This window comes from Condylura cristata, unplaced genomic scaffold, assembly GCF_000260355.1.
Source record: "Condylura cristata isolate star-nosed mole 26May11 unplaced genomic scaffold, ConCri1.0 scaffold00029, whole genome shotgun sequence".
Lineage (NCBI taxonomy): Eukaryota > Metazoa > Chordata > Mammalia > Eulipotyphla > Talpidae > Condylura > Condylura cristata.
In genome coordinates this window covers 24,704,274-24,721,332 of record NW_004567130.1, presented here as the reverse complement: position 1 = coordinate 24,721,332, position 17,059 = coordinate 24,704,274, and the positions used below count along the sequence as shown (strand labels likewise).

Below are 17,059 nucleotides of genomic sequence, written 5' to 3'. Positions count from 1 at the left end.
TTCTTTTAGAAAGAATCACTCTTCGGAGGAGCTGGAGGAGCCGGAAGGGGTTTTATAGAGGAAAGTGACAAGATGGTTTTAAGAAGGTTAAAAAAGGTTAAATAAGTTTTAAGTAGGGAAGAGACAAAATGGGATATGCATTTTAAAAGAATCACCCTTGAGGAGCTTAAAAACACACACATCTGAGTGGGTGAGCCCTGGGGAACCAGAGGAAAGCTAGGGTCAGGAAGAGGGCCCACCATGTCGTCCATCCGCTTCCTCTGCCAGCACTGCCACCAGCCCCTGAAGCTGAGTCAGTCCCCTGCAGTGTGGAAGCTCACCTCAGCGCACTGGGAGTGGGGAGAAGCCCAGGAGGGAAGCGCTGTCTCCTGGAGAGACTCAGGTATTGGAAACATACAATATGGCGCCTCTGGCAGGACCCTCTCTGGTGGTGGCAGGGCCTCCAGGGACAGTCCCCACAGCTACATCCTGCTTGGGAAGTTTGGCTCCACAACAACTCTTCATAGCATCCAGAAGTTCACAGGGGACATTTTTGATATCCTCTCTAGTGAAAAAGATGTGGACCATCCCCTCTGTCAGAACTGTACTGACAGGCTGTTAGAGCAACTTGACACTGAAATTACTATCACGGAATCTGAGAGTCAGAGCTACAGATGCTTACTGGAGAGCAAGCAGGAAGCAGGCCCGGATGAGACGGAAGCCCTGCAGGACGCCCTGAAGGAGCTAGAGCTGGAGGAGGCGAGACTGGTCCAGGAGCTGGAGGAGGTGGAGAGGAGCCGAGACACAGCAGCAGCAGAGCTTGAGGCAGCCCAAGCTGAGACAGAGATGCTGGAGCAGCAGGAAATACTGGACCAGAGGGAGCACAGCTTTTTGCAATGGCAACATCTGGAACTGCTGGACGAGCTGAGGAGTGTGGAGAACCAGCTATGTCATGCCCAAAACCAGCAGGCCCGACTGGAGAAAACCAACATCTTCAGGGCCACCTTTGAGATCTGCGAGGACGGCCCCTTGGGCATCATCAATAACTTCCGGTTGGGCTCCCTCCCCAGGGCCCATGTGTGCTGGAGTGAGATTAACGCGGCCTGGGGACAGACAGCCTTGCTGCTCCTTGCCCTGAGCAACGCAATTGGGCTGAAGTTCCAGAGGTATCAGCTGGTCCCCCGCGGGAGCCATTCCTATCTGAAGCCTTTATCAGCAGAGGACGCTGTTGAACTGCCACTGTTTCGGGGTGGGGGGACGAGTAGGTCTGTGGATGACCAATTTGATCGGGCCATGATGGCTTTCTTGGATTGCATGCACCAGTTCAAGGAAGAGGCAGGGAAAGGCAAGGTGGGTCTCTGCTTCCCCTACAGGATTCACGTGGAGAAAGGCCTGATGGAGGAGCCTGGAGGCAGCAGAAAGTTCTATTCTATTCGAACCTACCGCAACACGGAGGAACAGTGGACCAAAGCACTCAAGCTCATGCTTATCAATTTTAAGTGGAGTCTTGACTGGGTTTCCTTAAGGTATCATCAAAAATAACTTTGGTGAATTGAAGGATGTGTTGTTAAAAATAACTCTGAGGAGCCAGAAAGAGAAAGAAAAATACCGGATGGTGTCACTCATAGCAGGAGTATAATGGACCAGGCGAGAAAATAACAAAAATAATGAACAACCATAGACCAGAGACATTCTGTGGGGGCGGAGTGGGGAATGGGATCAAAGGGGGGGAGGGAGGGAAATGCGCGGGACTATGGTGGTGGCACAGGGGTGACTTGGTGATGGGAAACCCGTGGGGATTACAATCGAGATGGAAAAAAAAATGTGCAAAATGATGTAAAAATAAACTTTGTAATAAAAAAATGATAAAAACAAAAAAAAAAAAACTCTGAGGGAGAGAGCGATTTTTTTTTTTGGCCTTAAAAGTTCCATTTGTGAAAATATTATTGACTACTGTTTTCAGAAAAACGGAAGAATGTAATGCATCTATGGTAGACCTGGAAGGTGCCATGCTAAGGAAAGTGTCAGCCAGAGAAAGACACATACTGTACGGTCTCACTTGTACATGACCAGAAAGACAGATTTCCTGTCCCGGGAGGCAGGGGCGGGGGAGGGAGTTGGGTGAAGATGGTCAAAAGGAATAGACTTGGCTATCATGAACAACATGACTGTTTTATGATATACACAAAGGTTGTTAGAAAATAAATCCTAAGGGGCCCTCCATGGTGGCCCAAGGGTATAAAGTACAGGGCTATGATGCGACCCTCAGCCACCGCAGCACGAGTTCAATTCCCAGTCAGGGAGCTGACCCACACGGTGCGGCAGACCTCTCCTGTCTGCTCCCCTCAGCTGTGTATTTCAGTCAATCTACCTGTGGCGTTCCCTACTCTGTCTCTGAATTCTCTCACACCCCCATACCCAGGACTTGGATGCAGAAATAAATAAGAAAATAAATCCAAAGTGTTTTGCTCACAAGGAGAAAAATACTGTCTTTGGGTATCTATAGAGACAATGGGCTGTTAAGTAAACATTTCATGATAAATGGAGATCAAACACAATGATGAACACTGTCAAACTTACACACTAGTGTTTGTCGATTATCTCTCAAGGAAGCTGGAAAATAAATGACATTGAAACACGCAGAGAATGTATAATTTAAAGGCGGATGGTGAGATGGCGTTACTTTGTTTATCCAGAGCAAACCAAAGTCATTGCTGTCCCCAGAGACACCTCATCCTTCTCCTTTGTATTCTTGTCCCACTGGACGAATTCAAAATGAAAGCAGAGATTAACTAAGGGATGATGAGATTACTGCCATTTTCAAGAGGGATTAAGGAATGCCAAAGGAAGGAACTAGAAATGGGGATGAGGAGGGGGGTGCTAAAGAGAAAGGTGAGGACTTTGACTTTTTGATGAGAAAATAAAAGCGTCTGGACACTGCACGTAGTCGCACTGTGGGGAAGCAGTGGCTATTCCTTTTGTTCTGATTGTATCATATAAGCCCTCTGCTTTGTCCCTTTCAGTACATTCTAAACATCTTTGATTTAGAGTGAGAAGTGTGTCACACTGGGGTGCGCTGCTATGCTGCAGTTGTCCTGGAGGTGAGTGGTGTGGACCGTACGGTGAACTGGGAATGTTTCTGCTGATGGCGCAATCCAATGGCCAGTAGGAGGAGGAGATGAACCCATACTGAGCTGAAAATTGAAAAGGAGTGCCCCAGGGGACTATTTATGCAACGTACCCAGTTTATTCACCTCCTTCTCCACTCCTCTCAGATAAATTCTCTAATCCTTACCACGGCTTTTGAGAGCTCAGGAACTCTGCCCCCCTCATCCTTCTCCTTCATACACCCCCATTCTCCCCCCAAACCCTCCCACCCCATCTCTGCCATAATTCCTTCTGTTCCAAGACATCCCTACTCTTTCCTCTCTATCCTGCGGGAGCTATTTCCTTTGTTCCAGGATCTTCTCACAGAACTATAAACTGCCTTAGAGCACTAGCTTTGGCATTCAGAGAATTAACTGGAACAAATTTCTAGTTTACTGGAACAAGTCAAATGTCATCACAAAGAGATTGTCAGATTAATTGAGAATGAGATTTTCTACAAGGTAACTGGATTAGGTTTCAAAGAGTCAATATGTTTTTAAAAATAGGCAAAATTATTTGCCCGTTGAGACAAAAATCAAATATAATATGAAATCTGAGAAAGAAAAAAGTAGCCACTGACTGCTGTCAACTGATCTGGCCAGGCCAAGCTAAGTTTTCCTCTTAAACATAAACGATTTCACAGAACACGAAAAATCAGGTCATACTGTGACTGTGATGGGGAAAAACCTAAACAAGACCCCTACACTCATGTCTGTGAATAGACAAAAACACGAACACTGCTCAACCCCCCCAAACAGCCATGTGGCCATGTTTCCTGCTTTTCTCCATTATTTCTAGGTGAAAAAAATAAAGCAATAAAAGAATTGGTCTTGCTTTTTTGAGCGTCCTCACTCCAGAGCAGACTACACACCCGTCACACTGTTGCACCAGGTTGTTCCGGGTGGGCCTCCACACAGGAGGAGTGGCACGGCAGGACACCAGGCCACCTGGATACCACCAGCAAGCGGCAGCAAACAAGCCAAGGGCCGTTTCAGCAAGCGTGTGTCCCAGACACCTCTAGATTGCCAAGAACAGACACGCAGGCTCAATGAACATGAGTTTATTTGTGTCGGTACATAAGAAAGTAAGGGACATTGGAAAGTAATTCAGTAACTACAAAGTCCAGTTTTACTGTTCAGGAATCATGACACCAGTAACCCCAGAGCAGAGATGCTGAACGAACAAGCCATCCTTACTAGAAGGAGTTGTGATTTCTGCTCTCAGGAGGTACCATTAGGGTGACCTAAGTCTTTCTAGATCCTTCTCACATATCTCATATTTACAGTCCCCAAAGGAGGGCTCTAATTGCATCGAAAGCTATTTCACAACAACGCCACTGCTGGGTATAGTTCTTTTTCTAGCCCATTCCCTGGCCTATGACAGCTTTTTCAAGTCTGAAATTCAGCTAGAAATCCTAGCGTTCTACCTCTGTCTTAAAAAATGGATAACATCATTTACATTTCCTGCTGAGGACAAAAGAATTTTTCTCTCAATGACATTTTCTCATGAAGTATTTTTCAAAGTATTTTTTAATACCATGACTTTCCTTGAATGTATGGTGTTGTACCCTTAATAATACTTTCTAGAGAAACAGGTAATCTGCATTTTGAACTAAGTGTAATTGAAATTGTATGTTAAGCTCTGATTCACATGAATATTGATGGATCATATTTACTGACTTGTTTTTAAAGAACTCCTTCCAATTAATATTGGAAAATCACATATCGTGTCAGTATTTTTAATCCTGGAAATTGAAGGCATACTCCCAAGGTCTGCTGTACACTATGGAAGTACAATATAGATTAGGGACTGTGATTATCAGTGTTTGTGTCTTAGAGGAAGCTCGGAACTGCTCCTTTTGAGAGGCAGTAGGGTCCATAAAAGAATTAGTTTTTAATACATCTGAGGTTAAAAGGAATGTGTTTGAGAGCCAGATAACACTTTTTAAAAAGAAGAACATTTCTTGTTACTGTTTATTCTCTAGAATGAAATTAAAATACATCAAAATCTTTATTTAATGTCTGACTCTCGTCAGACTCAGTCCAAAGTAAAAAACCATGAAATTGTAGGACTTAGAAACTTCTAAGAACTCAAGTTATTAATGACTACTGCAGATTCAGAAAGCTGTCCTTATTAATTAAGCCTTTGCTAAACTCTCCAATGACAGCTTGAAAAGAATATGCCTATTTATATTCCTTCTCTTTATAGGAAGGTACCCACTATGGATATAACATGCGCACTTTTTCAGAAAATGACCTTCCCTCAGATCCAAATTACTTTAACAAATCTGTAAAATTGTATTCCATGTGGGTCTTAGGAAAGGCACTGTACTAAACACTCCAACTATGTCTGACTTGAGTAGAACCTCAACTCTGTCAAATGTGAAGGCCATTTATGAATTCTAAGTAGTTGGCTTGGAAAACGTTGAAGATATTTTTTAAGCCTGAGATTCAATGTGTATTTGTTGAGTAGACATTAAGAATATTTAATCATGAATTTCAGTCTGGAAAGAAGAAAGAAGAAGTGTAAGTAGGGCAGGTAGACTTTTCTGTCATCAAGTAATACCTTGAATGCCTTTCTGTTGCTGGGCCGGAATGTAAAACCTGAATTCTACAATGGTTACTTCACTAAAAAATGATGATTTATTTATTTATTGGATACCTATACACATTGGAAACAAACTTTCTTTTTTTTATTTACTAGAAGAAGAACAGGATTCAAAGGTGCTTTGGCAGGTGATACACATTGGTCTTACTGTAGTTCACTGGATCCACTGCATTCTGCATCTTTTATGACACAGAGTGAAGACTAGAAGGTGATGGGACACTGATTTATTCCTAAGATTGAGCTGAGAAGGAAAAATTCCACAGAATGAAAAGAACCAAGCATTTGGCTATATGAAATGTTGGAGAGTTCAAATTCAGCCCTTTATCACACCAATTTATTTAGGGACATATAGATATGTCCAGGTACAACCATATCTTTCTTACATAAAGGAACACTTAAAAAATCAAGATATCCTTTATAACAGAATTAGAAGTTTAGTTGTTTAACATAGCAAAAGGAAATGCATCATAGTCTAGTGTACCTCATTTCTTTTCACCAAACTGCCAATAAAGCATAGGTGATCAAAGATCCTTTTTGGAACTCTGTAAGTACAAGACCGTCAATGAGTCAAAATCATAAGGTGTGGTCAAGAAATTTCTGAAGAATACCTACCTAGTAAGTATAAAAAGCAATATCTTCATTATTCATCCAAAGATGGGAATTTATTCAAATGGGAACGCTGGTCTATGAACCCGGGCGGACTTTAGGGCTATTAAAAAGTCTCCAAAAATTCAGATCAATAATGTAACAATGACAACTATTTGGTTGCCAACGGGAAAGAAAAGATGCTCAATCATAGCAAGTGGAAAAATGCTGAACATGGATTAATTTAGTCAATCCACCTTAGGTGAAACAGACATTACATTTATCCTTCGAAAGATTTACAAGCGAAGCATACAAGTGAAAATAAGTATAGAAAAACCAAAAAATAAAACATTCATCTGCAATATATGGGGCTGTTTATAAGAAACGGAGCTTAAAAACCAGCAGCAAAGTGTCTCTTCATTACAGAAGGTAACTGTTGCGAATGAAGGCAGCTTTTTACATTCTTTAAATACTGAACATAATGGAGAGAATTTTGACCAGAGAAGCTCACATAGATCTATCACATAGATTGGTCAAAGATAGCAAAGAAGGGGCAGAGTTTGGAATACAATTCCTGAGACATCAGGACCCCGGGTCTGGCCTTACCTAGAAATTCTTATAGTATTTTAATTCCCCCCTAATAATAATGGCTCAATAAAATTCCTAAAAATGAACAGAAACACCAAAGTGAGTTCAAGTTCCTTCAAATAAACACAGGCGGGTGGGAAACGGGCTTCTGTCAGTTCCAGTTTCAGAGAGGCACTTTTAACGCAACAGCAACTGCAGTAACAAAACGTATTTTCATAGGGCAAGATCCACCGAAATGTGATCAGACCCATTTTGATAAGAACCAATCAGAAGCGCGAGGAGGGAAACTGCCGCGCAGCTCGATGAGAGCGTGGTGCCAGCGCTAAGCAGCGGCAGCGTCTCCCTGGCCTTCTTTTCTTCCCTACTGGGTCGACTTGGACTTCTTAAAAGCATCAGTTTCATTCTGTTTTTCGCAGGACATTGGAAGGTCTTTTACAAACAGCGGGGACAGGGGAGTGTGCTTCACTCTTACTGTTGGGTACTCGAGCTTGGCATTTACAGAGCCCAACGCCAAGGTGGTCACTGCCTCGCCAGTGGTTTGTAAACTCAATGATCTGAATCAATTATCTGACAGAAGAATGGCCAGTGTGGGGACCCGAAAGCCAGCACTGTTGCTACTTGACAGAGGGAATCAATGAGTTGCTTCAGAAGTGGCCAAACTTGTGTGATTTGGCTGCTAGAAACTGCTGAAGTCAGTGACTGTGCACGTCTCAACTGTGGGGCCTCCAGGAGGTCCCGGGGGCGCCAGTCAGTCAGGCCTGTCCTCACACGGTCCATCACTGTTTCAACTCAATGCTTGAGAATGATTAAGGCACTCGATTAATGTTCGCCACACAGAAATAGAAAATGTCACTTCAAACTGTGTTGGTGTCTGACCTCCTTGCTCCCCTCCTCTTTGGAAATAACTCCTGGAATGTTCAAGGGGAGAAAACGGAGGTCAGGATTCACACTTGTCATAATTTCTGGTGTGAACATACATCAGATAAGCTGAAACCAGTGTTTTCATTTTGCTTTTTTTTTTCCCCCTCAAAAAATTAACTCCTGGGATGCTTACGGGGGAAGCTGAAAGTCAGGAGTCTGTTTTTCTTTAGCAATGTCAAAAAGTAGAAAACTGCTCCTCCCCGGGGTTCACAACGCACCCAAATGAAAAGGACAGTTTTGTAAAATTTAGAATTCTCTCAGGAGCCAGGGCCCATGGATGACCTTTTCTGCCCGGGACTATCTCCTGACTGCGCAGAAAGCCAACACTGCTCCCTGGGGTCAGTGAAGTGGCGGCCGCCTGCAGACCCTGGACAGATGGCCTTCTGGGGATCTAGGGCTTTGCGGGGTGCAAGAATCCAGACGCATTTCCTGGTGCTACCCTTCTGAGAGACCTGGACGGAAACGACAATGGTGGTCATCTCATACAGAACAAGTTCTCGCCTCCTAACATGTGAAGCCTGGTGACAGCGAAGGGGCTCACTACATCAAGCCTGCTTGTGCCGTGGCCGTGACAGACATCCAGGAGACATTGAGAACTATCGGGGAGCAGCCCTCTCGTCTCACTTTGGATGTCATTTCTAGTACTTTTTCTTTGCTCCATAGTAAGCTTGGTATGTGTGTTTCTACACCTGATTTTTGCTTTCTGTCTTTTAAAAAACCCTCTACTGGACAACACCTGAAGGAAGAACAATGATGTAAGAAAACAAATCAAAAGTAAGTTTAAAAATTCATCAACAAAATTAAATTGACTCTACTGAGATGACTGGCGGGAGAACTCTCTGCTCAAACAAGCATTAGGCACATGGGGAATATTTAAAGTTTTATGGGCTGGCCTTGATTGATGTAGAATTTCATTAAGATTTCCCCAATAATTCATAAAAAAAAAACAACCCCAAACATATCCTTCAGATATGGCTCTCTTCACTGCCTGGTGAAATATCCAGTAATACAATACTTGACAACAATAAGAAAGGATGTTTTGTGATCGCTAGATGATCAGCGATAGACATTCGACACCAAGTGAACCCACTGGCTAAGATACATTGGATTCTACATCCCTCTTTCTGGCATATTAGATATCAAGTCTGTAGAAGTTTAAAAATATATATAGAATTGATTGCTCTTCCGGCTCTGATGCAATTTATGTAATTTATGCCAAAGTGACCCAATAAAGCAAAGTTCCATTGAAACAATGACAATCCAGATCTCCAGCAGTGACTTCAAGTTGCTGTCTTCTCCTCCACACTTATAGATGGATGTTCTGCATCTGCTTCTCCTTCTCCAGTCACACCAGGAGAACCTGGTGTGGATCATGCCAGGAGACCACACAGGTTATTTCAAGAAAAAGAATGTACATCAGAATGCTTAGCATTTATATAGGTTCTTTTGATTTCAAAACAAGTTATAAATGTTTCCTACCATAACGACATCTTCACGAGGTAGGTATTTCTGTCCCTACATTACCAATAGAAACCCCAGGCCAAGGGGTGTAGGACCCCTCTGGCCCAGAGAGAGCCAGGAGCAGCCTTCAGACGGGACATGCTGATGGTGCCAGCTCCGGGCTCCGAAGAGGGCATGCCTCTCTCTTGTGTAGCGCGGTCTCCATTAATATAAGGTTAAATATTGTATAGATATAAAAGAACACACAATGACATTATAGAATAATAGTTCAGTATTCTGTTTTCTTAGTAAAATATGTTAAGCACAGTATTTAAATTGCATTTCGCTGAAAAGCATTTGGTATATTAAATAGCAGAAGGTATATTAAATAGCTTTATAAACTTTTCTGGCGAACTCTGAGCAGCATAATGAGTCTAAAGAAATTAAAATTCACTGATGCATGTCTGTCCTTGATAGTAGCATAAACTAAACAAGAATGTGAAAACTACTGTGTTTTCATTATGCAAACCTAGCAGCATACTGAATTTTAGCATGTGGCTACATAATATTTTTGAGTTCGAGAGAAGGGTTATCTATTGCTGGTTGTGGTTTTAAAATATCAGTTTGATCAGCAAAATGAAGTTTAAAGGTGAAAATTGAAGATGGCTACTTCCATTTTGTATCCATTCTGAGGAATTCTTACATTTTCAAGAGACGTTATTACTTGGAATGAGGGACTCTATCTACATAGTAAGGACATTTTGTGAAAAGAGAAATTGATTTAAAAAAAGTTACAGTATTAGAAGAATAAAGCAGGAAGACAAAAAAAAAAAAGGTATTTCTTTAAGAGTCTTGACAACTGGCATGAGAGATAAGTTGTTCATGCTTAACTGACCAAATAGGTCTTGGAATTGGTTTACAAGGGTAAATACTTGATTTGATCAGTCTCTTCTCTAGGGCAGCGTCCTCAGAGTCCCCTGTAAGTCAGCAGTTCTCAGAATGGTGTGAAAGAGCTTACCTCATGCTAAGCTGCCTAATAACTGACCGTGTGGGTCAGCAGAAAAAGTTCTAAAATGAGAAAGAAGAAGCATAAAATCTTAAAATTTGTATGTAAACATAAAAACTAACTTCCAAGCTAAAATGACATTCTCTGTCAGAAGTAACATATACAAAAGTCTCAAATTTAGTGTACACACCATGAAGATAGTAGTAGGTATTACATGTCATTCAGAGAATATTTCTTGTAAGTGTGCTTTTTTCCCCTAAAAAAAAGACATATTAAATCATTTTTCTCTCCTCAAGTCCTTTGATATAAATATGAAATACAGCCGATCCTCTCAGTTTCTCAGCCAGTTAGACACTTTTGGGGTCCTTCCCACTCAGGCTGTAGGGGGCAGTTTTATTGGACGGCGCTTTGAGTTTGACTAGGCTTGAGCAGTTTGGCTGTTTGGTGGGCTGTAAGGTTCTGGCATAAGGTGAGTACCAGTCCCTCTCAAACACGTCTTTCAGCTGTTTAATGATGCTCCGGTTGTTCCTCACATCTGCTTGGTTGATCACCAGGCCTGTGCCAGCATTCTGGGTAAAGTCATTCCCTACCCAGTCGAAATTTCCTGTAAGCGAAGGAAGGAAATCGTGGGAATTATTAAGACCCACTGGGGAATATACCCCATGTAATGAAATATGGTACAGATTCTATTAAAAAAAAAAGTAAGGTAAACACCCAGGAATAACGACAGGGAGACTGAATTGTGGTGACAGCTTAGAAGGAAAAAAAAAATCCCAAGAAGCCTTACATATGGCACATTAATATTTACATATTATTTTGGCATTTTCTTCAGCTTTGCTCAACTTGAAACTCAAAACAAGGAATCCGCTGTACTTTTTTGTAAATGTTATTTCTTATTGACAGTCACAAGACACACTAAATACAGCAACATTTAAGACATATAGGAATTAATGTAAAAAGCTTGTGAATAATTACTACCATCTCAAAGAGACAACATCTAATCCATATGTACAAATGAGGGATTCTAATTATAGTATTCAGAGGCCTTCCCATCAAAAAACCAGCCAAAGCTGAATACACAAGACACTCCTTGCTTTGCTATCAGCCAGTTCCCCGTTCCGAAACCAAAGTCCTCGGTGCAGGAATCAGGGCAGCTGCTGTGACATGGTCTCCCCAGGGTGGTTGTCTGGGGTTGGCTGGGATGTTAGTTTGCTGGGGCTGCCGTAACAAAGCACCACAAGTTGGGTGACTTAAATAACAGAAATTTATGGTTTTAAAACTGTGGGCTCTCCCTAGTGGTACAACGCATCCCTGGTTAAATCACCACATTATGAAGCTCTCCGAAGCCACTGCAGCCTGAGTTCAATCCCTCGCCAGGGAGCTGACCCACAGGGCGCGGCAGACCTCTTCTGACCCGCCCGCTGCTCCCCTCAACAGTGTACCTTGTCAGTCTGCCTGTTCTGCTCCCCAGTCTCTCTCTGGTGAATCCTCTCACCCACCACACCTCTGGCCTGCACCCCAGTTCTGAAAGCATAAATAAATAAATCTTTATAAAAACATCCTGGAGGCTAGAAGTTAAAAGAAATCAAGCTGCCGCCCCTGGTGACTCTTTACCTCTGGGCTCTCTGGCTTCTCTGCTGGCCTCTACTGTCCTCTGCCTCCTCACGCCAGTCTCCTATTAAGTGGGACAAAGGACCAAAGAATTTCTGCCAAGCATTTATGAACAGTGATCTGATGTGGCCGCTCATATATGAACTAAGCCATAGAGAGGACAATCTAGTGAAGAGCTCTTTGCCCTCAATGTCTACTGTCACTCAGCCACAAGCTGGTGCTTCCTTGGCCTGGGTGAGGGACCACGGCTGGACCAGTCCCAATCTGCAAACCCCGAAGAAACCTCCAGCCCTGGCACCTACCAATATAAGCTGCGCTGTCTGTCACCATGTACTTGTTACGATTTAATTTCAGAAAGGTGTTGTTCTTTTGTTCTTTTGTGGCACAAGCATTTTCTCTCTCCAGATCAAAAAATTTCTGAAAGACAGAAGAAAATAAGTAAGTAAAACAGGTAACTAGAAAAAAACTGTTGGCCCTGTGGAGGAGAGAAAGTGGTTATCATCCACATATCAATGAGGACTTCAAAACCCCATTTTGTTACTTCATTTAGGTGAAGTTATTTTCGTTCTTAAATGTATAGAGATGAAATGAAAGAAAATTAGCATGCTCAGCCAGACCTATCATTAACAATTTTCAGCTACAATATGAACACAAAAGTCATTCTTTCATCAGGGTGAGAGCCAGAGGATGGTGTGATTTTCATTGTATTTTTCATCAGTGTGCACTGGCATGTGAAGTCAGCTTCCGGAGCTTTCTGTGAGATGCCAATGAATGGAATGAATGTTTCTACATGTTGCCTAAATTATAAGAAATAGCAGCTCCATGTCAATGACTGGCATATTAAATTGGGAATTTGCAAAGGTGAAGAGATTTTGTCAAAGGAACAAATACTTTCCATCTAAATACTTAAGCAACTTAAAAAAAATTGCAACCTCAAACTATGAATCCTGAATTTCAATTTTAATGTGACCTGAAAAGTATCATTCCAGTTCATCTAAGGCCGGGTTGACGAGAGAGGGGTCGGCACCAGGAGTTGCCAAACTTGTGCTTCAGGATTCTATTGAAATTGGCAAATGCTTAGATAAGGTTTCAATTATGACTGAGCTCATAGGGAAACATCGCAAGGTGAAGGTCTCAAGGCCTCACCACACTGGAAAGTGTTGAACTTACTCAGAACCGCATGGAATCTTTCTGGAATGTCTCACCGCTGTGGCATCATGTATGTATAGAGGGGAAAAGTGACAGAGAGAAAAACAAGATGCTATCTGGAAACTGAAATATCACTTTAAGTGTTCCAAATTTGGGGAAATCATGAGGGTCGTCCTTCTCCTTCCCAACAAGGCTAAAAAGGGGTGATAAATTTGGTGCTCAGCAAGGTTGATGCTTTGTAGAATCCTTGAGCCAATGGGGCACAGGTCAAAAGCTACCACCGAAGACTGTCGACTGCAGGACACAGGTGAGCGCCTTTGCAAGGCCACCCTGCCACAGGCGTGGCCACTTCTGCCGGGACCACCTTGCTTTCTGGACTCCCTTTTCTCAGCTCCTGTCTTTTTGCAAAACCTGTGTTGCCTTGCAGGGCTCACATACGGTGTTTGTGGGCTCTTCAAACTGACCTAAAATCCCATGAGTGCTCATCCATCTTCATCACATGTCTGTCAAGCATGTGAATATTACAGTGACCTCTGCTGAGTAACAGACCAGGCACTCTCTTGTCCACATGCTTTGACTTTTTCCTCTTAAGGCAGATATCACTGTAAAATCATGATAGCTTGGAAAAAAGAATAAAGTCCACATCCTAATTTCAGTTAGGGATTGCAGCACAGTTTGAGGCTTTACTGAGAATCCATTTGCCTTGGCAACCAAAGATGTCTCAAAAGACAGGAAATAGCTTTATACGGAAGCTAAAATGATGGCAGAAGTCATATCCTGCTCATTGACATGCTTTTAGATAACAGTAAAGACACTTCAAAGGTGATTTCTTAATTTCTTTAACAAGTCCTCCTCCTCCTTCAGCTGATTGGGGCTACTTTCATACCTATATCTTGCAGTCTCTCTTTTTAAAAGTGTATTTATTTATGCACACAAGAACTGGGGTACAGGTCGGATGTGCAGGGTGGGAGGAGTCACCAGAGGAAGAGTGGGGAGCAGAGAAAGCATGTCTATTGAAATACATGCTGAAGGGAAAGAGGGTGACATAGGAAAGGTCTGCTGCTCCATGTGGGTCAGCTCCCTGACCAGAGATCCAACTCAGGGACTGGATTTGTGCTGCAGTAGCTGCGGAATGCTTTATAGTGCTGCTCTCTAACCCGCTGCGCCACCAGGGAGACCTTTGCAGTCTCTCTCTCTTTTTTTTTTAAAGATTTATTTATTTATTCATACAGAACTGGGGTACAGGCAGGCCAGAGATGCGGAGTGAGAGGATTCACCAGGGACAGAGTGGGGAGCAGAACAGGCAGATAGACGAAGCAGGCGGGTCAAGAGAGGTCTGCCGCGCCATGTGGTCTCCTCCCAGGCAGGCGGGGATCGAACTCATGCAGAAGTGGCTTAAGCTTCCCAGTGCTGTGCTTCAACCCACTGCGCCACCAGGGAGGGCCCTGCAGTCTCTTGATGAGTCCCCTTCATGAACACAGACCCACAGAGCTAAGGGTAGGTGACTTCTCTAACATCAGAGATTCCCTGTCTCTCTCCTAGGTCACTGTTTTTTGTTTGTTCATTTTATTAGTGGCGGAATGAAGATATGCTTTATGCAAGGTTCCAGTGCCAATTTTTTTAAAGACTGATTCCACCCACCTGTTAGATGTCGGGGCCACACCTTCTCTTGTACTTAGTCTTAGCTTAGTGCTGAGAAATACATGAACTGTCTTAAGCGAAGATTGAAGACTCTGTTTCGTGAAACATGAAACTCCCATTTTATTTGAGAATTATGACCACCAGTGTTTGAAAATCTATAATAAACTTAGTAAGCACTAGAGAAGCTAAAATGATGGATTCTACTTTTCTTGTAATTCCTTTCAAGTCTTAAATGAAAACACCTAATAGTTCACTCCGGTGATTTCATTGATGCAAGTGTCTTGCATCAAAGACACTCTCTTCTCTGCTTCTGTGGTGGCAGTCACGTCTGTATTCTAATGTTCTGACACCTGACCCCCCAAGAGCGCCCCTCTTAGGGTGAGTTTGATCGAGGAGACAGGAACCAACTTGCTATGAGCAACCAACCAATACCCTCATGGGTAGGGGTCTCACATTCTTTATTTAGCTTATTATTTTTTAAAAGATTAATTTCTTCATGCACACAAAAACTGGGTACAGGCCAGGGGGTGAGAGGATGCACCAGAGACAGATTGGGGAGCAGAACAGGCAGACTGACAAAGTACCCTGCTGAGGGGAGCAGCAGGAAGACAGGAGAGGTCTGCCGCGCCCTGTGGGTCAGCTCCCGGGTGAGGATCTAACTGAGGCTGCAGCAGTGATAGGGCTGAGACTTAACCCCTATGTCACCAGGGAGATCCCCAGAGTGTAACCTTCACTTTGGCTTTTGGGGCGTTGTTGCTGGTTTTGATTTCTATGTCATTGAATTGTGAGGTGCTATATGCAGACTTTACCTCACTGGTTTGTCCACACTTCAGCTGTGGTCTTCAAGCGGGAAGAGAGTAAAATGCATAAAATGTCCTGAATTTCACAGAACACACCCAGAATTTCAGGGTGTGATGATTCACAAACTTGCTCCTTCCTCACCTTGGAAACACCACTGCCTCAGAAACCAAACCCATAAACCTCCTTTGCCATTAAATATATCCAGAGGAGAGAATTCTGGGCAGTGCGATGAAGGTTACAGCAAGTCCACCACTTCATGTAAGTGTTTGCTCGTATTTTCTTCTCTCTGTGTTTGATTTTGGGGTATGGAGGTGCAGGGCCATACTGGAAACCATGTGGCAAAGTTGGGGGGGAACCATGTCAACTGGGGTCCCTGCCGTGAGGTGCCCTGTCCTGCCACCGAGCAGAGCGCCCGGCACAGAGCAGACAGGGTCTCTGTGCTTTTGTTGAGTGACTTCAGTAGAAGTGGGACGAAGTTGTGACCTAAACATTAGCGGGTGAATACCAGGTAATGCGTGGAGAAGAGGGCAGTTGGTAGGAGAGAGGACTTGTACAGAGGGCAGGAGGGGAGGGAGAGGGTGGCAGGGCGCCAGGAAGTCAGAGATGAGCTGAGAGTTGGTGCCTTGCAAATGCCAGCGATTCCTTCTCTTGTCTCCCTCCAGGTGTGCAGAGACAGGTTAACACGGCCTCAGGGGCTGGAGCCAGGACAGGAGCCCAGGCTGGGGGCGTCAGGACCAGGGGTCAGTGCGGGTATGTTTGAATGCCCTGTTGGTCACACCTTCAGTGGGAATAGTTGGTGAGGAGCAGGTCAAAAAAAGCAGAGAGGACCCAACAGACAGTGTGTGAAGAGGGCTAAGCAGGGAGGCACCGAACGCTTGGGTTCTCCTCCTCTTTCACATCAATTGTTTTGGAAAACTGCTTCATTCTTTTTGATTTCTCACTATAAAAATAGTTATTGTAGGGCCACAAGTTAAAGCACTGCATGATGAAGCTCTCCAAAGCCACTGCAGCACGAGTTCAATCCCCGGCCAGGGAGTGACCCAAGTGGCTCAGCAGACCTCTCCTGTCTCACCCACTGCTCCCCTCAGCAGTCTCCCCTCAGCAGGACTTCAGTCAGCCTGTTCTGCTCCCCACTCTGTCTCTGGTGAATCCTCTCACCTACCACACCTCTGGCCTGTACCCCAGTTCTGTAAGTATAAATAAATATTTAAAAAAATTGTTACCTTCAGTAAGATTCTTTCTGAAAACTTACATGTATGCATATGTTTACGGCATTCATAATTGTATGAAAAGAATAATTTTTTTAATAACACAGCCAATAAAATACTTACAACTTTCAAACTGCAGTTGACTATTTCAGTGCAAATAGCTTTAAGAGATGAAATGAAGTTAAATGTAAGGGGGTCAGTTTCCTTCCAGAAGCTTATGAGGAGTCGAACTTTAACACTTCGCAAAACTAACGCTTCTCTTATTTTCCCATCCAAGTCAGGCCAATAGGTCCTAAAGACACAAGATCCATATAGATTAAATAAAGAAAATAAGTCAGCTTTGGAAAAGAAACTTACTGAATTTTACAGAACATAT

At 43.3% G+C, this 17,059-nt stretch overlaps 2 protein-coding genes across 3 annotated transcripts in view; one reads left to right on the top strand and one right to left on the bottom strand.

The window, feature by feature from the left end:
* Positions 1–240: 240 nt before the first annotated feature.
* On the top strand, positions 241–1,521 carry BECN2 (beclin 2). The gene has a single exon (XM_004690776.1). It carries the CDS (start codon positions 241–243, stop codon positions 1,519–1,521), a length of 1,281 nt encoding a protein of 426 aa, XP_004690833.1.
* Positions 1,522–7,306: 5,785 nt separating this feature from the next.
* PLD5 (phospholipase D family, member 5) overlaps positions 7,307–17,059 on the bottom strand; it is a 163,787-nt gene continuing 154,034 nt past the window's right edge. For both annotated transcript variants that reach the window (XM_004691049.2, XM_004691050.2), the window contains exons 8-10: positions 16,807–16,975; positions 12,187–12,301; positions 7,307–10,877 (exon numbers count right to left, since the gene is read on the bottom strand). In XM_004691049.2, coding sequence (XP_004691106.1) covers positions 10,621–10,877; positions 12,187–12,301; positions 16,807–16,975 — 541 coding nt within the window. In that variant the 3' untranslated portion in view covers positions 7,307–10,620. The remainder of the gene's footprint in view (positions 10,878–12,186; positions 12,302–16,806; positions 16,976–17,059) is intronic.

What these genes read in the sequence shown, in the direction of transcription:
- BECN2 (XM_004690776.1), top strand. Translation starts at nt 241, where the DNA reads ATGTCGTCCATCCGCTTCCTCTGCCAGCACTGCCACCAGCCCCTGAAG.